At 42.7% G+C, this 25,127-nt stretch overlaps 1 protein-coding gene across 1 annotated transcript in view; it reads right to left on the reverse strand.

The window, feature by feature from the left end:
- Nucleotides 1-9,269: 9,269 nt before the first annotated feature.
- Nucleotides 9,270-25,127, reverse strand: part of pop1 (POP1 homolog, ribonuclease P/MRP subunit) — a 77,161-nt gene continuing 61,303 nt past the window's right edge. Inside the window, exons 13-16 of the mRNA XM_041190308.1 lie at nt 19,022-19,213; nt 16,072-16,226; nt 14,340-14,708; nt 9,270-10,558 (exon numbers count right to left, since the gene is read on the reverse strand). Of these exons, the coding sequence (XP_041046242.1) occupies nt 9,907-10,558; nt 14,340-14,708; nt 16,072-16,226; nt 19,022-19,213 (1,368 nt within the window). The 3' untranslated portion in view covers nt 9,270-9,906. The remainder of the gene's footprint in view (nt 10,559-14,339; nt 14,709-16,071; nt 16,227-19,021; nt 19,214-25,127) is intronic.

Genomic DNA, 25,127 nt, shown 5'->3' on the forward strand with positions numbered 1-25,127 from the left:
ACCTCACTTAGTAAAACGCCTGCCTTCTGACACAGGGGAGTTTTGAGTTTTACCCCAGAGACTTGAGCACAAAATCTAGGCTGACACTCCAGTGCCAGTACTGAGCGAGTGCTGCCTGCCAGATGAACCCTTAAACCAAAGCCCTGTCTGGACAGAAAAGACCCCATTTCAAAGAAGAACAGGGAAGTTGCCCTGGACAATTTTTATTCCTGAACCAACATCTGAAAACGAACGAACTGGCTTTCACGTTGTGGGTTTGTGGGAGTTTGCTGTGTGCAAATTGGCTGCTATGCTTCTCACACTACACAAGGCTGGCTACACATCAAAAGAGGATATAAAGTGGATATATGTCCTGAGGTCGTTATGAAAGACACAAGACAAGTGCAAATTCTTTGTTTCTTAAAATAATCTACATCATGCAGATGACAATCCTTTTCAGTGATGTTCCTTTGTACTTCCATTGAATGGAGCAATTCAGGCTGATATCCTGCTTAAGTGCATTTTGTACGACAGATTAAATAAATACCATAATGGAAATAATTTTCATCTTGTTTCTGTTTAAACTGGGATGAATGATCGTCAAGAGTTGCTTGCAAAAACAAAGCAATTTTAGCCCAAAATGAGCTGTTGAACATAAAACAAGGCCATTAAGAGCGACCTCTTTATACTTATTTTAAAAGCTGGCAACAGGAGAGGAGAGTGTTATTTTCCAGTGTAAACACTCCTGTTGTCTGATTGAACCACAATTGGCTCAACAATTCAGAGTAGAGACAAAATATTGTCAAAAGGGGGATTCTAACCTCAGCTGGAAACCAAGCCAAGGGTATGTAATTTGATTAGGTTTTAGGGTTCACTTAATGCTTTCCTTGAGTGTTAAATCCATTTCAGTCTATGCTTTAATAGTTTTTTATTTCTTCATTCAGAGATCATTAGTCCACAGTGACTACGATTGACCAGAAAGCACTTTGGGTGCCCTGAGGTCATGAAAGGTGCTATATAAATGCAAAACTGTCTTTTATGCCTGGAAATGAAAGTCACATGGACACGTAATTGATGATAAAAAAAGGCTTGCATTTATATAACGCCTTTCATGACCACCTGATGTCCCTAAGCACTTGAGAGTCAATGAAGTACTGTTGTAACGTAGGGAATAACACCCATTCTCTGAGGCAGGCCCTTGGGGTCGAGGATGACTTGCTTTAACTCTGGTTTGATGGGTTCAGGAATGGGTGATAAATCCAATGTCTGATCTGCAGACTCTGCCACATGTGGGGCAGGTGTTATTTGAGGGGTTGGGCAGATGAGTTGCTTGGAGGTTTGCAAGCTCTTCCCGGTGCCTCAAATTTGCCCTTTCATGTTCCTGACAAAGTCTCTTGATGTGCTCGGTGCCTTCCCAAATGAATCTTCAGCATTTTGGTCTTTCACAGGCCAGGGACTCCCATGAGTTGGAGACGTTTGACCTCTTCAGGGATGCTTTGAGAACGGAGAATACAGAATACATTTACTGAAGCTCTAGTGCCCTCTAATGGGCCGCATTTACAAACCAGTTTAAAAATACTTGAGGTTTAAACTTTTAACAATGATTTTGGTAAGTGTGACTGGAAACAGCTCAGGTTTCTATAAAAATGACTTACACAAAGGGACCGAGTGTAACGTCTGCAGGTTTACTAATGTTGCAAAGATTGGTGGAAGCAAACAAAGTGTGAGGAGAGCACAGGCAACTGTGGTTGTAATGATGCCAAAATTGTCAGCGTTTGCTGTCATTTCTCTGAAGCAACACAGTGTTAAGCACTGAAATCCAGAGTTGATGATTTCCCACTTCCCCACAGGGTTTTCTGTCCTTGCGGCTGGAAATCTTAGAAATAACTCGAACTGATATTCACTTCCAAATTTACACTACTGACCTCTCTGTTAAAAACCTTTGCAAAATGGCAGGAGACTGTTGGGTGCCCTTGTACACAAAAAAGTAATATAGCATGCAGTTTCCGTAAGCAATCAGGAAGTCAAATCCTATGTTGGTCTTTACTGCAAAGGGTTGGAGTACAAAAGTCAGGAAATCTTGCTGCAATTGTACAGGGCTTTGGTGAAACCACACCTGGAATACGGTGCAGTGTTTTGGTCTCAGTATCTAAAGGACATGCTTAGTTTAGAGGGAGTGCAACAAATGTTCACTGGATTGATTTTTTAGATGAGAGGGTTGTCCTACGAGGACAGATTGAAAAGTATTCAATTCATAGCGGGCTTGACATGCTAGACGCTGAGAAGCTGTTTTCCCCAGTTAGAGAGTTTAGAATTAAGCGTCATAGTCTCAGGATAAGGAGATGGTCAATTCGGGCTGAGACAAGGAGAAATGTCTTCACCAGCAGAACTGGAGTCAATGGGAATTGGGGGAAACTCTCCACTGATTGAAGTCATACCCAGCACAAAGGAAGATGGGTGTGGGCTGTTGGAAGCCAATCATCCCAATCCCAAGACACTGCTGCAGGAGTTCCTAAGGGTGGTGTCCTACATCAAACCATCTTCAGCTACCTCATTAGGAAGTGAATGTGCTACCACCAAGGGGACAATTTTCTCCCCGTTGGGGGTGTTGGGTGGGAGCCGGCGTGGGTGGGCCTGTGTGCAGCTGATTGCCGTCTGTGATCTGCTGGGCACCGCCATTTTACCAGGGTGGGCCAATTAAGGCCTGCCCAGCGTGACGCCTGCCCGAAAGCGCTGAGCACTCCCTGCGCAGGCGGGGGGTGGGCGGGGGTGGAGGTTTGCCTGAGTCAGGGCCTGCGCTTTTACATGCGAAAAGAACGCAGACATCTCCCTGAGGCACAGAGCTGCCTCAGGGAGATTAGTTTAAGTTCAAAAAAATTTAATAAAGGGAAAAAAAAAATTTTGAGACATGTCCCCTCATGTGAAACTGTCACATGAACTGGGACATGTCTACTAATTTTATTAGAAATTTTTACAAGACTTTAAAAACCTTCACGAAACCTCATCCCGCCCATGGATGAGGTTCCAAGAAAAAATGCGAAGGCCGCCTGGGCTCTTCACCTGACCTGCCCCAACCCCGGCCAACCTTAAGGTTGGACGGACAGCTCAGTTTATTGCCTTTATTGATAGTTAACTGGCCTTAACAGGCCTTTGACAGCTCGGCAGGTGCACATTCACCGAACTGAAAATCTGAATGACGCACACGTCATTTTACACCTTGGCGAGCAGGCCCCACCCCTGCTCGCCGAGCTGAAGATTCTGCCCCAAGTTTGCAGATGACACAAATATACATGGGAAGGCAAATGGTGAGGATGACACAAAGAGCCTACAGAGGGATATAGACAGGTTAAGTGAGTGGGCAAAAACTCGACAGATGGAATATAATGTGGGAAAATGTGAGGTTATGCTCTTTGGCAGGAAGAGTAGAGGAGCTGAATATTATTTAAATGGAGAAAGACTGCAGAAAGCTGCAGCACAGAGGGATTTGGGGGTCCTCGTGCATGAATCACAAAAAGCTAGCATACAAGTTCAGCAGGAGTGATGGAATACTCACTTGTAGGGTTGCCAACTCTGGGTGAACATATTCAGGGACACATCGATGGAACTGACATCAAGGAAAGACAGTGAATCATTAGGAGCAGATTCTAGGTTTATGAGCTGGCTATATGGACAGAGATATACAAATACAAATCTTGCCCCATCTCCTTTTACTGCTATCAATGAGCAAAAATTGAGTGGGGAGGGGGGATACTGGAAATATCAACAACAAGAAAGTCTCAATCTTGACTGAGCTGCTACTTACCCTCTGTTACAGCCGTATCCAGACACTACTCTCACTCTTTCCCTGAACTTCTGGCGTTTCATTTGCAACAAGTCATGTTCCCTCCCTCCCCCCCCTGTCAATCCCTTCCTGATATGTATACCATTGCATTTCTGGTATCATTCTCACAAATCTTTTCTGAACCCTATATCCTGTTGATAACATGGCAACCAGAACTATATGTAGTAACCGAGTGCAGTCTAACCAAGGATGGACAGAGGTTTAGCAGAACTTGCCTAATTTTCAATTCTATCCCTGTAGAAATAAAACCTAGTGCTTGGTTTGTTTTTTTATGGGCCTTATAACCTATGGTACAACCTTTAGTGATTGATGCATTTGCACTCAGAGATCCCTTTGCTCCTCCACTCCACCTAACTTGCCCCTTCCAAACAATAAGTGACCTCCCTATGCTTCCGACCAGAATGTACTACCTCACATTTATCCCTGTTGAACTTCATTTGCTAATTATTTTCCCATTCTGCAAGTTTATTAATAGTCTTGTACTTTGTTGCAGTCCTCTACAGTATTGACTATATGACCCAACCATCCCACTCCCCAAAATTTGGTGATTCCACAAATTTAGAAATGGTTTTTTTGGTTCCAAAGTTCAAACTGTTAACGCAAATTGTGAACAACAGCAGTCCCAGCACTGATCCTTGTTGAGCGCCACTTCTCACTTTCTGCCACTGCATAATTACCTTTTCAACTCACTGCTTTCTGCCTTGAAGCCAGTGCTACGACTGCGATAAGATAGTTATGTTTAAACTGTCTCCTTTAATTCAAGGTAAAATAGAGTAAGGTTGAGGGGCATGTGATCTAATTCTGCCTGGACACAAACCCAGGAGACAGAATTGAACTTTATCTAAATTCACATGAGTTATGACACTGAGACACATAGGAAAAGGCAGCTGACCTCACTGCTGCAGACTCAAAGTCAGTCAGACCAAAAGCAGGTGTTGCTATGCCAGAAATTTGAGTGAAGGGATCGTGTTTAAAAGAACACTGGAAGATGCAGTCGGGTGGGTCAGGGAGAAGAGCTGGGAGACATTTGGGACTTCAAATGCAAGGCTATGTTTTTAGCAGAGAACGCACGGTAATGCATAAATATGGTGTGGGGTTTTGGTGTTGAGGCTACCTGGGATACTTTTTCTGTGGTTTAGGGTATTAGTTGCCTAAATAATGTTTAGTCAATGTTGATTCTAGTTGGTTTGTTACAGTAAAAGTCTTAAAACTTGAAATGTTGTCGAGCTATTCCTTTGGATAGGTCACTGGAAAATTCATTTCTTTTTTTTTTAAAAAAAAGTTATGAGCCTCTACGGGATCTTAATCCATTCTATTTGCCCTGACTTCACGTTCTCTGACCTTATTCGTTAGCCTGTAATGGGGCACCCTTATCAAAAGGCCTTTTGAAATGCCAAATAAATTACATCACTGCATTATCATTGTCTACTCTGTTACCTCTTCAAAAAAATTCAGTAAGGTTGGGCAAGCAAAATCTTCCCTTTTGAAATCCTTGCTCTTCCTTATTTTTCTCATTTTTGGGTGTTCTATTCTCTCCTTTAGTAAGGATTCCATTATTTTTCTGACCGCTGATGCTTGCAGTGCGTGCTGTTCATCTTACTGATAGGTGCCCAGGGTTTCTTGAGCTTTAGAGTGGAGTCGAGATCTATAAGACCAAAAAATGTAAGAGCAGAAGTAGGCCATTCAGCCCATTGATTCTGCTCTGCCATTCAATGAGATCATGGTTGATCCGATAATCTTCAGCTCCACTTTCCTACCATTTCCCCATAACCCTTCATTCCCTTACCGATTAAAAATCTATCTTAGCCTTGAATATACTTAATGACTCAGCTTCTCCAGTAAAAAATTCCACAGATTGACTACCCTCAAAAGAAATTCCTCATCTCTGTTTTAAATGGGCGCCCCATTACTCTGTGATTATGCCCTCTGGTCCTAGCCTCTCCCACAAGGGGAAACAACCTCTCAGCATCTACCCTGTCAAGCCTCCTAAGAAACTTATATTTCCATAAGGTCGCCTCTCATTCTTCTAAATTTCAATGAGTACTGACTCAACCTCTCCTCATAAGAAAATCCTTCCATGCCTGGGATCAACCTAATGAACCTTATCTGGACTGCCTCCAATGCCAGTATATTTTACCTTAGATAAGGGGAACTGGGGGCAGTATAATAGCATGGATAGAGAACTGGCTAACTAAGAGACAACAGAGAGTTGGGATACTGGGGGGCATTTTCAGGATGGCAACCTGTAACTAGTGGAGTGCCAGTTCACAGTATTCTATGTGTGGTCCAACTATTGCCTTGTATAATTTCTGCAACACTTCCCTATTTTTATACTCCATTCCCTTTGAAGTAAAGGCCAACATTCCATTTGCCTTCCCTATTATCTGAACTTGTATGCTAGCTTTTTGGGATTCATGGATGAGGTCCCCCAAATCCCTCTGTGCTGCAGCTTTCTTCAGTCTTTTTCCATTTAAATAATATCCAGCTCCTCTATTCTTCCTGCCAAAGTGCATAACCTCACACTTTCCAACATGATATTCCATCTGCCACAGTTTGACCCACTCACTTAACCTGTCCATATCCCTCTGTGGACTCTTTGTGTCACCCTCACCACTTGCCTTCCCACCTATCTTTGTGTCATCCGCAAACTTCGCGATAATATATTAATTTCCCTCATCCAAGTCATTAATATATATTGTAAATAACTGTGGCCCCAGCACTGATCCCTGTGGCACTCCACTACTTACAGGTTGCAATCCTGAAAATGCCCCCCATATCCCAACTCTTTGTCTCTTAGTTATCCAGTTCTCTATCCATGCTATTACACTGCCCCCAACATCATGGGCTCTTATCTTATTAAGTAGCCTTATATGTGGTACCTTACCGAACACCTTTTGGAAATCCAAATATATTACATCTGCTGCTTCCCCTTTATCTATCCTGCTGGTTACCTCCTCAAATAATTCTAATAAATTTGTCAGGCATGATTTCCCCTTCATGAAGCTATGTTGACTCTGCTTGATTAGATTATGTATTTCTAAATGCTCTGCTATTACAGCCTTTATAATAGACTCCAACATTTTACCAATGACAGATGTTAAGATAACTGGCCTATGTTTACCTGTTTCTTGTTTCCCTCCCTTTTTGAATAAAGGTGTTACATTGGCAGTTTTCCAATCCTCTGGGACTTATCCAGAATCTAAGGATTCTTGGAAGATTACCACCAGTGCATCCACTATCTCTGCAGCTATTTCCTTTAAAATCCTAGGATGCAACTCATCGGGTCCAGATGACTTTTCGGCCTTTAGCCCCATTAGTTTTCCTCTCTAGTGATAGTTATTGTGTTTATTTCCCTACCGCCTTTTGCCCCGTGATTAATTAGTGTTTTTGGTATGCTATTAGTGCCTTCTACTGTGAAGACTGATGCAAAGTATTTATTCAACTCCTCTGCCATTTCCTGGCTCCCCATTATTTCTCCAGCTTCATTCTCTAAGGGGCCTAGCTTTTGTTAGCACTTTCTACAGGGCATCTGTGAGCAGATGAGAAAAACAGTATTCGCTATTATAAACAGGTTAAACTAGACAGTAATTACTGGCATGTACAAATACAGTTAAACATACAGATCTGGAAGTTAGTATCCTGCACCTCCATAGGATGCAGTTGAGACAGGTTAGATTAAAAAGTTCTCGCTAAGACCCGGTAGAGTCAAAATCAATATGAATAAAGCAAGAAATATAAATTAGATTTAAATAATGTACAGAAGTGAAATAAAGATTGAAAATGCAGATGGGAATAAAGGAGATAATTCAGGCAAAAAAGTACAAGGTAATTTTACATCTCCAACAATATTTTGAGCAAATGAGACTCCACACTTGTAAAAGTAAACATTCAGGGCCTGAGAGATTGTTCGGCAGTAATTATTACGCTGTTATAAAAACTCACCCATTCCTGAATACTCCGGCCCTAAAATTTTCAGTCACTTTTAGAAAGGGGCAAGTGGTCAGGCACCGCAAGTTCACGTTGTTGCGATTATTGCAACGTTGAATCAATTGGCAAGGACAGTAACTTCCAGACTTGCATGTTTAACTGAGCATTCATGCATGTCAGAAGTTGTTGTCTGGTTTACCATGTTATAATGGTGAGTGCTGTTAGCCTAATGTACTGCGTCTAGTTCTGGTCACTGAGACAAGCCTGATGCGAAGTGCTGCCATTGTTAGGGATGAGGCAGAAAAAGGCAGAGGATTAAATTATATTTCCTTCAAATTTGTAAAATGTATATAAGGCAAGCTGTTGAAAGTGTGTCAGCATGTAGATGTGAGTTGGGCATGGAACTATAGACATTTGCTGAAGAAACCATGTTAAAGGCATTGTAAAGTGAGAAAGAATACAGATCGTACGATGGCATGAATAGGTTCGGAGGGTGGGGGTGGGGAAGAAGAGAGACATATAGCAAATGCAGATCAATAAAGGTTTTTTTAAATTCGCTCATGGGATGAGTGTGTCATTGGCTGGGTCAGCAATTATTGTGCATCCCAAATTGGCCTGGAGGTGGTGGTGGTGAGCTGCCTTCTTGAACTGCTGCAGTCCATGTGTTGTAGGTTCACCCACAGTGCTGATAGGAAGTTCCAGGACTTTAACCCAGCTACAGTAAAGGAATAGGGGTATAGATCCAAGTCAGGATGGCGTGTGGCTTGGAGAGGAACTTGTGGGTGATGGTGCTTCCATGATCTGCTGCCCTTGCAATCATTACCATGTAGGAGGATGAGTTTGTCGAAAGAGGCTTGGCAAGCTGTAGATGGTACATTCTGCTTCCACCGTGCATCAGCAGTGGAGGGAGTGAATGCTGAAGGTGGTGGATGGGATACCGGTCAAGTGGGCTGCTTTGTCTTGGACGGTGTCGAGCTTAAGTGCTGTTGGAGCTGTACTCATCCAGGCAGGTGGAGAATGTTCCATCACATTCCTGACTTGTGCCTTGTGGATGGTGGACAGGCTTTGGGGAATCAGGAGGTGAGTTCCTTGCCGCAGAATTCCTAGCCTCTGACTTGCTCTTGTAGCTACAGTATTTATATGGCTGGTCCAGTCCAGTTTCTGGTCACTGGTAGCATCCCAGATGTTGATAGTGGGGGATTTACCGATGGAAATGCCATTGAATGTCAAGGGGAGATGGCTTGACTATTGGAAATGCTCATTGCCTGGCACAAATGTTACTTGTCAGCCCAAGCCTGAATATTGTCCAGGTCTTGCTACATTTGGACCTGCTTTAGTATCTGAGGAGGGGCGAATGGTGAACATTGCGCAATCATCAGCGAATATCCCCACTTCTGACCTTATGATGGAAGGAAGGTCATTGATGAAGCAGCTGAAGATGGTTGGGCCTAGGACACTACTCTGAGGGACTCCTGCAGACTTTAAAAAAATTAACAACCATAAAAAAAGCAAACCATTCGCAGCAGATTATTTTTTTTTAATTAAGCTCATGACAAATTCTGTTTGACATTGAAGGGCTGATTTCCTGTTCAGTAATCCTCCACAATGATTATAATTATGAAAATTTTTGTGTTAACGTCAATTATATGCTGCAGTTACACTGAAATTCATCTATTGACAATGACTATTGGAAATTCCCTTTTTCAGGAACGTTGTCCTGTAAGTACAGCATAAATATGAGCAAATAAAAATAAACTGGTCAGTTCTAGACATCTTTGAAATACTAGATTCTTCAATTCAACATCACCAGAATTCAAATCCAAAACTGGATTTTACCAAAACGAAAACAGAAAAAGCTGGAAATACTCAGGTCAGGCAGCATCCCTGCAGGGAGGGAAACAGAATTCACTGTTTCATAGAAACACTACCAACTGGAAACACTAACTCTTGTTTCCCTCTTCACAGTTGCTGCCAGACCTGCTGAGCATTTCCAGCATTGCCTGTTCTTATTTCAGATTTTCAACATCTGCAGTATTTTGCTTTTGTAACAGGATTGCACCAGTTATTAAAAAAAAACTCTGGCCTTTTGAAAGGCAATGTAAACAATTAGCATCATGCAGGCTTTATTTCAAATATTGTTTTAAATCAAACTCTGAAATTTATATCTCAACATTTATCTTGGCGAATCGATACTGCATTGAGGCTGGACTCCTTACAAGCGCAAGGCCACGTCTCTCTGCTGGCTGACTGGACATCATATGCAAAAGTCCCAATAAACTCACAAATCCCAGTGCTTCTCCACAGCCCACAGTCAGTGAAAAATCCCCTTTGCTGACATAGCCAATTGTTAGTCTGGAGCAATGGGACATCACATTTTGTGGCTGGTCAGGCCATAGCCCTCGAATTAAATCCACTCCACAACTTGAAACTGGTTTTATTCCCAAATCTCCGGCAGCAGTTTCTAGATCCTGGGACAAAGCCCTTTTCTTCTTGGTCTTCAAGGCTTTGCACTGGTGTTTGAATGGGTCCCTGTGCTTTGGTTCTTGAGGGCCAGAACAATTAGGATCCGACACCAAAAGCTGAAGATCCTCTTTGGAAGGAACACAAATGGTTGCATTAGCAACAGGACTGCCTTTTCTCAGTAATGACAGCCTGACCCAGATAAGGAACCGGGGATAGGAACAGATGATGGACTTTACAGTGTCTGTTGTCATCTGTACCTGTGCAGACCCTCTGTATCGTCGAGTCTGCTGACCCCTGCTGGATGTAGGCCGACACCATGTGGATATCTGCTTCAGCAACTTCCTGCTCCTGTAACACAACAGAAAAACCTTCACGTCCACAATATCTTGCCTATTTCTAGAATCAATAGAACAAACGGCTTTAAATCCATCGTGTGCTTATATACATTTTATGTTGGAAATCTATTTTTCTCCACCGCTGACCATCCATTTTCGCTCTGCTTCCACGCCCCCTCCACACCCTGCAACTGTGGGAAGCTGATGGAATTCTTTGTCACTAAAACTGGAACTCTGCTGTACCTTCCCCCATCCTCTGACCAAACCAAACCTCCCCTAGCCCTGACCCCCATTTCCTACTCCAGTTTCTCTTCTACCATGCCTCATGCTCTCCCCAAGCTGATTTTACTCAAAAACCCACTGCCTGCTTCCTTGAACCCTTTTCACTAAACTGATCACCCAACTTTCCTTCCTAACATTGCAGACAGTTCCCCCTCCATGGGTATTGTCCTTTTCAAAATCATTAACCCTTTCTCAAAACATTGCCTATAAACTGAGAGAGGGGAATATGCAATGAGACCTGGGTGTTCTCGTACACCAGTCGCTGAAGGTAAGCATGCAGGTGCAGCAGGTGGTAAAGAAGGCAAATGGTATGTTGGCCTTCATAACGAGAGTATTCGAGTACAGGAACAGGGATATCTTGCTGCAGTTATACAGGGTTTGGTGAGACCACACCTGGAATACTACATGCAGTTTGGTTTCCTTATTTGAGGAAAGATGTTCTTGCTATAGAGGGAGTACAGCAAAGGTTTACCAGACTGATTCCTGGGATGGCAGGACTGACATATGAGGAGAGATTGAGTTGGTTAGGATTATACTCATTAGAGTTCAGAAGAGGGGGGATCTCAGAAATCTATAAAATTCTAACAGGACTAGACAAGGTAGGAAGGATGATCCCGATGGCAAAGGAGTCCAGAACCAGGGGTCACAGTCTGAGGATGTGGGGTAGACCATTTAGGACTGAGGTGAGGAGAAATTTCTTCACCCAGAGAGTGGTGAGCCTGTGGAATTCAGGAAGTAGTTGAGGCCAAAACATTGTATGTTTTCAAGGAGTTAGATATAGCTCTCAGGACGAAAGGGATCAAAGGATACGGGGAGAAAGCGGGAGCAGGCTACTGAGTTGGATAATCAGCCATGACCATAATGAATAGCGGAGCAGGCTCGAAGGGCTGAATGACCTACTCTTGCTCCTATTTTCTACGTTTCTATTCTGCAGCTGATACTCTATCCTGTACCATGTTACACCCACCCAACAGTATTGAAAAGAGTCAGTCATCGGGAAAATTATTTTAAAGTTGTGTGTGTAGAGCAATAACTTGAACCTAAACAGAGTAGGACAAGGGACAAAGGACATTCAGGTCCAAATTGTGAAAAACAATTTTATTATTCATTCAAGGGATGTGGGCTTTGCTGGCCATATTTATTGCCCATCCCTAATTGTCCTCAAGGTGGTGGTGGTGAGCCACTTTTTAAATGGCTGTAGTCCATGTGGTGTAGGTACACCCACAATGCTGTCAGGAAGGGAGTTCCAGATTTTGATCCAATGACAGTGAAGGAAGAATGATATATTTCCAAGCCAGGATAGAGTGTGATGAGGAGGGGAACTTACAGGTGCTGGTGTTCCTATGCATCAGCTGTCCTCGTCCTCCTAGGTGGTAGAGGTGGGTTTGGAAGGTGCTGTCAAAAGAGCCTTGGTGAGTTGCTGCAGTGCATCTTGTAGACGGTACACACTGCTGCTACTGTGTGTCGGTGGTGGAGAGAATGAATGATTAAGGTGGTGCATGGGTTGCCAATAAAGCAGGCTGCTTTGTCCTGGATGGTCAAGCTTCTTGAATGTTTTTGGAGCTGCACTTATCCAGGCACGTGGAGAGTATTCCATTACACTCCTGACATGTACCTTGTAGATGGTGGGCAGGCTTTGGGGAGTCAGACATCTAGGTTTCTATGCAGTAGAATTCCCAGCTTCTAACCTGCTCTTGTGGTCACAGTATTTATGCGACTATCCAGTTAAACTTTTTGTCAACAGTAACCCCCCATGATGTTGATGGTGGAGGTTCAGTGATGGTAATTCTGTTGAAGGTCGAGGAAGACAGTTAGTCTCTCCCTTGGAAATGTTAATTGCCTGGCACTTGTGTGGCATGAATATTACTTGCCACTTTTTGCTATATGCAGGCATGGACTGCTTCACTATCTGAGGAGTTGCGAATGGAATCAAATATTGTGCAATTACCATCCCCACTTCTAACCATATGGTTGGCAGGTCATTGATGAAGCAGTTGAACAGGGTTGGGCAAAGAACACTATCCTGAGGAATTCCTGCAGTGATGTCCTGGGGCTGAGATGATTGACCTCCAACAACCACAACCATCTTCTTTTGTGCTAGGTATGATTTCAACCATTGGAGAGTTTTCCCTCCCTGATTCCCACTGATCTCAATTTTGCGAGAGCTTTTTGATGCCACATTCAGTCAAATGCTGCCTTGATGTCGTCAAGGGCAATTACCCTCGACTCACCTGTCTTGTCCATGTTTGGACCAAGGTTCCAATGAAGTCTGGAGCCAAGTGGTCCTGGTGAAACCCAAACTGATCAGTGAGCAGGTTATTGCTCTTTATGTGCTGCTTGATAGTGCTGTTGATGATGCCTTCCATCACTTTGCTAAGGATTGAGAGTAGGCTGATGGAGCGGTAACTGGCCCGATTGGACATGTCCCATCTTTTGTGGACAGGACTACCTGAGCAACGTTCCACATTGTTGGGTTGATGCCAGTATTGTACTGCTGTACTGGGTAGAGGTAAGGCTAGTTCTGGAGCACAAGTCTTCACCACCACAGCAAGGATATTGTCAAGGCTGTATTAGCCGTTTCCTGATAGCAGGTAGAGTAAATCAAATTAGCTGAAGACTGGTATCTATGATGCTGCGACCTTGGGAGGAGGCCGAGATGGATTATCCACTCAGCATTTCTGGCTGAAGATGGTTGCAAATGCTCCAGCCTTGTTTTTTGCACTGGCATTCTGGGCTCCCCCATCATGGGGCCTCCACGGTTTCCTGTTTTGTATGTCAATTGTTTAATGTCCACCAGCATTCACTATTGGGTGTGACAGGAGCTTTGATCTGGGCGTTCTCTTTCAAACCAAGAGCAATGAATACGTGAAATAAACTCCCAGATAAGAGTTTAAAACCTAGAATCATTTTGAAAATAATTGCTGCTGCATTTAGGATACTTCAGGTCATTTTGAATTGATGGGGCCTGTGGAACTGTGTTCCTGATCTACAATTATCTTGTGACTGTCTATTTTCTCCCATTTCCTGCAATCTTGACCACACATCGTTCTGTCAGCTGATTTTCCCTCCAGCTTTTTGGCAATGCACCTGCTTCCCACAGTCTTATGGCTGAGTGCTATTGTACCAAGGTGACAATTTAGCATCCATCTATCTGGATTTAAACGAAGGTGGAAAAAAGGGAAGTTTTTATGGTCATTAAGGTAAATTGTATGTACCAAGTTTAATAAGGAATATCTCCCCGAAGTAATGATCTCAGCTCTCAGTCTCCTGGTTAGTTGAAGTAATGGAAAACAACAATTCTGAATAGGAGCATATATGAATGGCAGTTTGCTCAAGGCACTCAGCTATGTAAGGGTGGTGACTGCAGAGTGCTACTTTACCTGCAATTGTGTTACTTGACCACGGAATCATGCTACTGCCTAACATAGGGAGAGAACCCTATTCAGGAGGATATTTTCATATGCTCTAGTGACTTTTGATGAACTTAGAAAGAAAACAATTCATATACAAACCTCAAAATGGAAACATGGCCACTTTCTGAGGAGCACTCTCGAGTATCAGGATTTTGGATATTTCCACATCCTGTGTTTGGCTCAAGAGTGGTCACACTTTCAGAATCTTCCTCCATTTCCTCCACCAGCTCTGGCGGTTTCTCTTCACTTGACATTTCCTCAGAAGCTTCCTTTTCATGTACCCCAACGTATACCTTGGTTGAGTCCTGCACTTCAGGACTTAGCTCTTGTTCTTGGTTGCACACAGTAGGTTTGATACCGCCATCTTGGTACTGGGTTTCCCAATCTTCTACTAATCTTTGCCAAGGACAACGGAATGGAGTCTTGGTGCCATGATGGATATAGTTAGGCCTCTTGGCTGGTGGGTACCTATAGAGAAATTGGTTACTTAATACGCAGAAAGAAGTGTGTAAAACAAGCTTGATCTTTCACCATTACTAAGCGGACTGAAAAAAATGTCCTCTCACACAGCTTGAGCAGGCCAGGACATAAATCAAGGCCTTATTGGTTTTGCTATGGATCTGCCAGTTTGTAATGAACTGTGTTAGTTCAACTGGGCTTCTATTTAGCACACACCTGTCTTGTCTTAGGGGATACCTAGATATTTGTTAAATTAATTAACTAATCTCCTTAAAGCTAAACTTTTAAGGCAAGTACAAATCTGGGATGTGAATATTAACAAGTGAACAAGTGCATGTGTCACAGTGGTGCTTTAAAAGATCAGGCTCACTGCCAACCGACAGAAATAAGTCACTCTCACTTTCAGGGGATGGCCCAAGTAGTCATAAAAGCACATGGAATTGAGTGTTAGCAGAGACTGATGTGTATCCAAGAACCTAACGAGCTGTTAGGACAATTTTTTTGGTTATGTGGTCAATAGTAGTTTTGTTGAAATGGATTATAGGTAAGTATTGGGAAAAAAAAGGGCTTCTTCATTTTGACTATTAAAAAGATAAAATGGAGCCACTTTCTTGTCATGCCTGGTGCATTCCAATTAAACCAGTGTGTTTCGAGTGATGCCACCAGAAAGGGCAGAGCAGAGATAAAACTCCAGGAAAAGCAGAACAGGTTGAAATAAAGAAGCTGCAAACACTGCAAAGTGCTGCAGGCCTGAATTATAACAAGCAGAGGGCAGTGTTTGCAGCTTCTTCATTTCAACCTGTTTATCCAGATGCCTTAATTCGATAAAAGCCAGGTAAGGCAGAGGAGACAACATTTTGCAGAGCAACATAAAAAATTCCTAGAATCAAATCATGCTGAACCTAAGCAGAGAATCAAGAGTGCAGCTGCACGGAAGTCTATGATTCACTCCACGCAAAGCTTGTCAAAAAAATTACAAAGGACTTCAGTTAGAAAAAACTTTAAACATTGGATGTTAAATAGAAGCAAAAGGGGGTAGATTTTCCTGTTTCTATCCCTGAGGGTATTGAAGAGACTAGGTGCAGCTTATATAGAAAAATATCAACCACGAGAAAGGACACACATACACAGGAAACCAGCTAAATGTTTGCTCAGTTAAATTAATGAATGGGCTCCATTTCTTCAATACCCAATTTGCCTGAATTTGCTCTGCCCAGGCCATCCAATTGCCTCAGATGCAGGGCAGAAATATTTACTCCAAAGTGTTCGCTTTGTTTTTTAAGATTTGATGGAGTTACTGTGCAGTTTCAGCTTTTATTTCATGACAACTCAAACTGTTACATTGCTATCCACAATTGGACTAGTTGCTTACTTCTTATATATGCCTATTAGCTCCTTCTCGGTCTCCTCACTGTGCTGGATGCCCGCTGGACAGTCTGGAAAATCATCTGGGAAGTGTGGAAGCCCCTTGTACTGAGAGTGCTTGGCTCCTTCTTGCAAACCTCCTGCGCGAGCCCCTCTGTAGATCTGACAAAATGGTCACAAAATTATGTACATATCATTGATTCAAAACCTTGAGAGGAAAAATGGACAATATCCTATTCCAAACATTTATGATTTATGAGTCCATCAAAATCAAGAACTAGTCAAGGTGCTCATTTGAAATTATTTCTACAATTAAAAAAAAATGATAAAGTAGGTTGGAAGAAGGGATTTCTTAATCACTGGTTACATAACAGAACCACAAATGGTCAAATGGGCTTTCTGCACGGTATCATCCAACAATTCGATGTACTGTTCAGATTTGCAAATTCTGCACCCAATTTGTGCTCACCAAACTCCCACAAACAGCAGTATGATAGTGACCAGATGATCGGTTTGTGGTGCCGACTGAGGGATAAATATTGGTCACTACAGCAGGAATAACTCCTCTGCTCTTCTTCAAAAAAAAATAGGAAAAAGTGCCATGAGGTCTTTTACATTCACCTGAGCAGGGTTTCAATGTCTTGATTTAATATCTCATTCAAAAGATCCCAGTGCTGCGACAGTTTAATGCTCCTTCAGTACTGCACTGGAAGCTTAATTTTTGTGCTCAAGCCCTGGAGTGGGACTTGAATCCTGAACCTTGTGATTCAGAGTACGGAGTGCTGCCAACTGGGCCAAACTGACAGAGAGAAAATAGCCAAGGTTTCAATCACATTCAAAGTTTTTGGGGATGGAAATTGTGCAAGAGTACTGACCAATTGCCAATGTAGCACCTCCCTTCAAAAACAGTGAAACTGGGCAACAGAAGACAAAATCATGGCTAAGGTTCCAGAGGTTATGCTACAGGATAAAATTAGTGTCACTTAAAACTACTTGGGTTAATAAAGGATAGTCAGCAGGGGTTTGCAAAAGTCAATTTGTGTCAGACAAATTTAATGAAAGTTCTTTGAGCAAGTTTTTCAGGGCATTGATAAAGAAGCGCAGTAGATTTTCAAAAGGCATTTGATAAGGTGCTGCTTGGGAGGCTGATTGATAAAAATATAGTATTAAGTGTGACAGCATGGGTAGGAAGCTGGCTGAATGACAAAAGCAGTAGTGGTTGATAGATATTTTTGGACTGGGTGGGGGGGGATCAGATAGTGGCTTCTCCCATTGTTAGGTGTGGGCACTGTTGGGTCTTCTCAGTATACAAGTAAATAATCTGGACTTGGTTATAAAGACGTAATATCAAAATTAACCAAGAAAACAAAGAGTGAGCCTGGTTAACTTTGAGGAAAACTGTAGGCAACTTTAGAAGGACACAGGCACCTCAACAGATTGGGCAGATGGATGTTAGATTAAATTTAATGCAGAGAAATGCAAGGAGAAATTTTAGGGCTAAAGAACAAGTAAAACTTAGAGGAACTGACAGAGGAGGTGGGGCTAACGAGATAAATCATTACAAGTGACAAAAAAGGTTGACAAAACAGACATACGGGGTCCTAGGATTTGTAAATGGAGTTTCAAGTACAACACAAAGAGATAATGCTAAACCTATACATTAGATGTCTTAGTTCAATGAATGTTTGAATTAAAGAGTGGATAGAGAAGATAATCAAGGCACATGAAAGAGTGCAAAGAGATTCACTGACAGACTGGGTATGAGAGACTTTTTGTTGCGAGGAGAAACTACTGTAGCTGGGGCTTTTTCCATTAGAATGAAGGTTAAGATGTGATCTGATGAGATGCCTAAGGTGATGAGGGACAAACTATTTTCACTGGTTGACAAGCCTGTAATTAGAGCAATTAAATTCAAACAATAAGAAAGAGAAATAATGAAGCAAGAGTTTAGGAATTTTTATGAGAATGATTTCAGGGTTGAGAATCTTCAGTTATGAAGGTAGTTTGCAGAAGTTGGGGCTCTTTTCCCTGGAGAAAAGGAGGCTGAGATGAGATTTGGTAGAAGTACTCCAAATCATGAAGGGCCTGGACAGGGTAAATTGGGAGAAACTGTTCCCATTGGCAGGAGGATTGAGAACCAGAGGGTCCAGATTTAAGGTATTTGGTAAAAGAAGTAATGGTGATATGAGAAAACAAACTTTCATACAGCAAGTGGTTAGGATCTGGAATGCACTGCCTGACAGTGTGGTGGAGGCAAGTTCAATCGAGACATCCAAGAGGGAATTGGATGATTATTTGAAAAGAAGCAATGTGCAGGATTATGGAGAGAAGGCAGGAGAATGACGCTACGTGAAATGCTCAGAGAGCCAGTGCAGACATAATGGGCCGAGTGGCCTCCTTCTGCACTGTAATAATTGTGATTGTTATCTGTATGCAGTGGGTTGTTAAGAAATGAAATACCCTCCCAGAATAAAGTTGAAGAAACATCAATAATAGATTAAAAATGCAAAATGAATATAGATATATAAATAAATGATTAATAGGCAGGGGAAAAGAACTGTTTCAGGGAGCTAACACATCAAGGGTTGGCCTCTTTCGATCCTGCAGAATTCCCTAATTCTAGACCATTTGAACGTTTATCTATGGAATTCATTGCCACAGAAGGCTGTGGAGGCCAGGTCATTGAGTGTATTTAAGACCGAGATAGATAGGTTCTTGATTGGTAAGGGGATCAAAGGATCCGGGGAGAAGGCGGGAGAATGGGGTTGAGAAACTTATCAGCCATGATTGAATGGCGGAGCAGATTCGATGGGCCGATTGGCCTAATTTCTGCTCCTATATCCTATTTAAGACATGACTTTAGTGAGCCACCTCAGAACCAATGCAAATTTATTACTGAGAACCAACAAGGACAACTTATATACCCAGACTTTAAGTACTACTGCATGTATTAATACCAAAGGGATCCAGAATGCCATTCCCCATCCTTTTGGGATTAGAATATCCCAGCCACTCCCCCAGCCAGTGTGCTCTTGTCCAGCCATCTTCCCAGGCTGCTGCACTAACAGGATGGGAATCTTGCATTCTTGTGGCCCTAGATCCGGACGAGTCCCAGGGACTAACAGCTTGCTTCTCATATGATTCAGTTCCTGGAATACAATAAAAAATCATAGCATAAATAAAAGCAAAATACTGTGGATGCTGGAAATCTAAAACAAAAAACAGAAAATGCTAGAAAAACTCAGCAGGTCAAGCAGCATCTGTGGGCAGAGAAACAAGAGTAGAAAAATAACAGCATCTTTAATTTGATAGTAGACATGTCAGCGCCACTTTACTTGCTCACTTTAAGGAGTTTTTAAAATAATAAAAACTAGTTTACTTCAATGAGACATTTAAAGCTCATTGCACATTTATTTTATAGTGCAGAAGGAGCCTATTCAGTCTATCGTTTGTAAGAGCGCTCCAAAACTACTATCGCTGCCCAACTCTCTTGCCATATCTCACTCTGCTTCAATTATTTAACCGCTTCCTCCCTTAAAAGATGCAGCGGTCTCTGCTTTAACTACCCCATGTGGAAAAGCATCCCATGTATCACTTCAACTAAGCACACAAATCTAGGCCTCTAGTACTGCTGAAATAAAAGTGACATGGTGTCAAACCTTTTTGTCTTGCTCTCGTCAAGATAGCTCGCAAAAATTTTCCAACCATAACGGAGGAACAACCATTTATACTGCATGAGAAGAGTGTGTTGATTAGTTGGCAAATGGACTCTGATGGGTGGAGGCATTGTCATGCAGAATGCAGCATGGAACAGTTAACTGTCCAGCTTTGTTCAAATTCAAACCAGATAGGTCGACCCTGATTGGTCAAGGCATTGCCCTGCAGAATGAACCAGGAAATGACTGTTTGCTAGACTTTTGTTTAGTTGAAAAAGGTGCAACGTGTGGACATGTTCCTTTTGTCTGCAAAGGACAGCGCCCTGTGATTGAATATATGTGGCTTCTAGCATGCGCAAATGAGCCACACAGAGCTGACTGAATCTTAAATTGGTTTTCAGTGTAATTCTTAGCACAATCAGGATCGTTTAGCAATCCTAAAATCTAGACCCCAATAAAGGTAGATATCAAGTGCTTTCCATATTTTGATATGTGCCCTTAACAAACCTGGCATTAAAAATGTACATTTTAAAGTTAATTAGCAGCAAAAAATCTAATAATCAAGACTGAATGTGAAACTATTTTCCAATTTAAACTAGGAATGAAAAATCACTGGAAATACACAGCTGTTCAGTCAATACCTGTAAAGGAAACAGGTCATGACACTTCAGTTGTGCAGCCATCATCAGTTCTGTTAATATGGGGCTGGCATGAATCACAGTTATATGAACAGAGTAGGATATGCTATATAGGATGCAGAATAGTTAACAATTTCAATTCAGTATTCTAAGAAAATATTATTTGTAGGATAAAGAAAACTGTTGTTGGTAAGTGGAACATGACAATATAAAATGCTGCTGGTTGAGAGTAGAGTCTATAAAATGCACACAGAGGCCAACATAATCTAATAAGAAACCATGTCAAAGAGATTGAAGATAAACAAACTTCACATCACATGCCACATCAATGGACAACTGAGAAAAAATGCACAATTATAATATAATGATACTAAAAACATACTAAACTGCAGCAATTAGAACCAAAATGCTAGTACCTATATGACCACAGATTTCCCGGGACGGTATATATTTTTAAAATCCATTATTTTAGTAACCCATAATGGCGTGACTCAATCAAATCTAGTCAAGGGCAAAACTTCCCCTGCGAGCTTCAGGGCCCCAGTGTCAGGCTCAAATATGTGGGAAAGTTTTTTTAAAAATTCATTTATGGGACGTGGACTTCACTGCCTAGGCCAGCATTTATTGCCCATCCCTAATTACCCTCAAGATGATGGTGATGAGCTGCCTTCTTGAACTGCTGTAGTCCATGTTGTAGGTACACCCACAGTGCTATTAGGGAGAGAGTTCCAGGATTTTGACCCAAGGAGTGCAGGAATGTTCCTAAATCAGGACGATGAGTGGTTTGGAGAAGAACCTCCAGGTGCTGGTGTTCCCATCTATCTGCTGCCCTTGTCCTTCTAGATGGTAGCGGTCGTGGGGTTGTAAGGTGCTGCTATGGGGCCTTGGTGAGTTTCTGCAGTGCATCTTGTAGATGGTACACACTGTTGCCACTGTTTGTTGGTGGTGGAGGGAGTGCCAATCAAGTTGAGCTGCTTTGTCCTGGATGGTGTCAAACTGCTTGAGTGCTGTTGGAGCAGCATTCATCCAGGGAGGTGGAGAGTATTCAATCTCACTCCTTACTTGAGCCTTATAGATGGCGGACAGGCTTTGGGAAATCAGGTGGTGGGTTACTCGCTGCAGGATTCCTAGCCATTGACCTGCTCTTGTAGCCACAATATTTATATGGCTGGTCCAGCTCAGTTTCTGATCAAATGGTAACCCCCAGCTTGCTGTTACTTGCCTGTAATTTTCCCCAAAGTAGCCAATTAAAGGCTAGAGGGCAGACTCGTGATCCAATTAAAGATGGCAGGAGGGCCCTGGACATCGGAGGATCAATAGGAAGACACCCCCCATGACCCCCTCCTCCTAACGCCTCCCTCCCTGAGGTGAGGAGCAACAGAATGCCATGGCAGGTAAGTGTGGGAGAGAGGCCCCCAAGATTTCAAACTTCAAGTAAAAAGTTCATCAAGTAGCTGGGTCACGAAGACAGGGAGATAGGGTCTCTAAGCCTTCCCAAAGTGCTGCCCACGTGCATCCCGCATACCTGGAGGCTGAATGGAAATCCCAGTCGGGATGGAGCTGAGAAGCTGGCACACTGGCCAACGGCGTGGAACTCCATGTCCACCCAGCTCTGAGCCTGTCCCCATCGGGACCTAGAAGTTTAGCCCCAAACTGCATCAATATGCATCCATTAAGGATTAATAAAATCAACACTGCACATGGTTCAAATGTATATAACACAAAAGTAATACTTAAAAGTGGTCACAAAAAAGTGTGTCATAGTCACCTCTATTACATTAATTAATTCACCGTAAAGATACCCATTACTGCGTGGAATCTACTTACTCTGGGAAGGTGTGCTGCACTAAGTGACATCACAATGAGAGCAGATGTTCTACCAAAGATTTCTACTTAGTTATGATTGTGAAACACAAATGAATCCTCAAACTATAGCTATAAAGGGTAAGGCGGGAGCTCCTTGATTCGACACTCAGTCAAACGTTGCCTTGATGTCAAAGGCAGTCACTCTCACCTCGGGAGTTCTGATCTTTTGTCCATGTTTGATCAAAGGCTGTAATGAGGTCAGAAGATGAGTGACCCTGGCAGAATCCAAACTGAGCATCAGTGGACAGGTTATTACTAAGCAAATGTTGCTTGATAGCAAAGAGTTGATGACCCCTTCCATTACTTTACTGATGGAGAGTAGACTGAAGGGGCTGTAATTGGTTGAGTTGGATTTGTCCTTTGTGTGTACAGGACACAACTGAGCAATTGTCCACATTGCCAGGTAGCTGTACTGCAACAGCTTTACTAGGGGCGCTGCAAGTTCTAGAGCACAAGTCTTCAGCACTATGGCCAGAATATTGTAAGGGCTCTCAGTCTTTGCATTATCCAGTGCCTTCAGCCGTTTCTTGATATCATGTGGAGTGAATCGAAGGCTGGCATGTGATGCTGGGGACCTCCGGAGGAGGCTGAGGCAGATCATCCACTGGGCACTTCTGTCTGAAGATTGTTGTGAATGCATCAGCTTCATCTTTTGCACTGATGTGCTGGGCTCCTCCATCATGGAGGATGGGGATTTGTGTAGCCGCCTCCTCCAGGGAGCTGTTTAATTGTCCACCACCATTCACAACTGGATGTGGCAGGACTGCAGAGTTTAGATCTGATCCGTTGGTTTTGGAATTGCTTAGCTCTGCCTATCACTTGCTGCTTATCCTGTTTGGCATGCAAGTAGTTTCACTAGATTGACACCTCATTTCTAGGTATGCCTGGTGCTGCTCCTGGCATGCCCTCCTGCACTCTTCATTGGACGAGGGTTGTTCCCCTGGCTTGGTGGTAGTGGTAGAGTGGGGGAAATGCCAGGCCATGAGGTTACAGATTATGATTGAGTACAATTCCGCTGCTGATGATGGCCCACAGTGCATCATGTATGCCCAGTCTAGAGTTGCTCGAATCAGAATAGAATCTTAATCACACAGAAGGCCAGTCAGCCCATCATGTCTGCTCCGGCTCTCCAAATGAGCATTATGACAGTGCCACTGTCCTGCCTCGACCACATATCCAGGCAGTGCACTACAGACCTGAACCACTCATCGTGTGAAAAAGCTTTTTCTCACGTCACACTTGCTTCTTTTGCAAATCACTTTAAATCTGTGCCCTTTCATTCTTGATCCTTTTACCAGTGGGAACAGCTTCTCCTTATCTACTCTGTCCAGCCCCCTCATGATATTGAACATCTCTATCAAATCTCCTCGCAGCCTTCTTCTCTCCAAGGAGAACAGTCCCAACCTTTCTAATCTATCCTCATAGTTTCTCATCCCTGGAACCATTCTTGTAAACCTCTTCTGCACTCTCTCCCATGTGTTCACACCCTTCCAATAATATGGTGCCCAGAACTGTACACAATATTTCAGCTGAGATCTAATGAGTGTCTTAAATAAATTCAGCATAACCTCCCTGCTCTTGTACTCTATGCCCCTATTAATAAAGCCCAGGATACTGTATGCTTTATTAACTGCTCTCTCCATCTGTCCTGCCACCTTCAATGACCTATGTACATACAGACCCAAGTCTTTCTGCTTCTGCGCTCCCTTCAAAATTTCACCCCTTATTTTAAATTGTCTGTCCATGTTCTTCCTACCAAAATGCATCAACTCACACTTCTCTGCATTGAACTTCACCTGCCACCTATCATCCCACTCCACCAACTTGTCTATGTCCTCTTGAAATTCCACACCATCCTCCTCGCAGTTTACAACACTCCCAAGTTTCGTATCCGCAAACTTTGAAATTGTCCCCTGTACACCAAGATCTAGATCATTAATATATATCAGGAACAGCAAGCCTACTCCTGGGGAACTCCACTACAAACTTTTCTTCAGCCCGAAAAATATCCACTGACCATTACTCTATTTTTCAGCCAATTTTGTATCCAGATTGCTACTGTCCCTTTTATTTCATGAGCAGTAACTTTTCTCACAAGTCTGTTGTGTGGCACTGTGTCAAATGCCTTTTGAAAGTCCATGTACACCACATCAACAGCATTATCCTCATCAACCTTTTCTGTTACTTCTTCAAAAAACTCCAGCCAGCTAGTGAAACATGATTTCCTCTTTAGAAATCCATGCTGGCTCTTCCTTACTGACCCATATTTTTCCATGTGACTACTAACTCTATCCCGAATAATTGTTTCTAGAATCTTGCCCACCACTGAATTTAAACTGACTGGTCTGTAATTGCTGGCCTTACCCTTACAACCGTTTTGAACAAGGGCGTAATGTTTGCAATTCTCCAATCCTCTGGCATCAGCCCCGAGTCTAGGGAAGACTGAAAGATTATGGCCAGTGCGCCCTGCAATTTATACTCTCACTTCCTTCAATATCCTTGAATGCATCTCTTCCGGTCCCGGTGCCTTGTCAACTTTAAGTACCAACGGTCTATTCAACACTTCCTCCTTATCAATTTTGAACCCTTCTAGTGACAGAGTTTCCTTGTCTGTCACCATGGCCTGGGTAGCGTCTATCTCCTTGGTAAAGACAGGTGTAAAGTATTCATTTAATACCTCAGCCTTGGCCGCTTCGTTCATGTGTAAATTCCCTTTTAGGTCCCTAATCTGCCCTACTCCTCCTTTTACCACCCTTTTACTATTTATATGCCCGTAGAAGACTTTGGGATTCCCCTTTATGTTGGCTGCCAGTCTTTTCTCATAATCCCTCTTTGCTTCTCTAATATGCTTTTTCACCTCCTCTCTGGACTTGTATTCCTCTTGGTCCTAAATTTCATTTTCT

This window comes from Carcharodon carcharias, chromosome 6 (genome assembly GCF_017639515.1).
Source record: "Carcharodon carcharias isolate sCarCar2 chromosome 6, sCarCar2.pri, whole genome shotgun sequence".
In the NCBI taxonomy this organism is placed as follows: Eukaryota; Metazoa; Chordata; class Chondrichthyes; order Lamniformes; family Lamnidae; genus Carcharodon; species Carcharodon carcharias.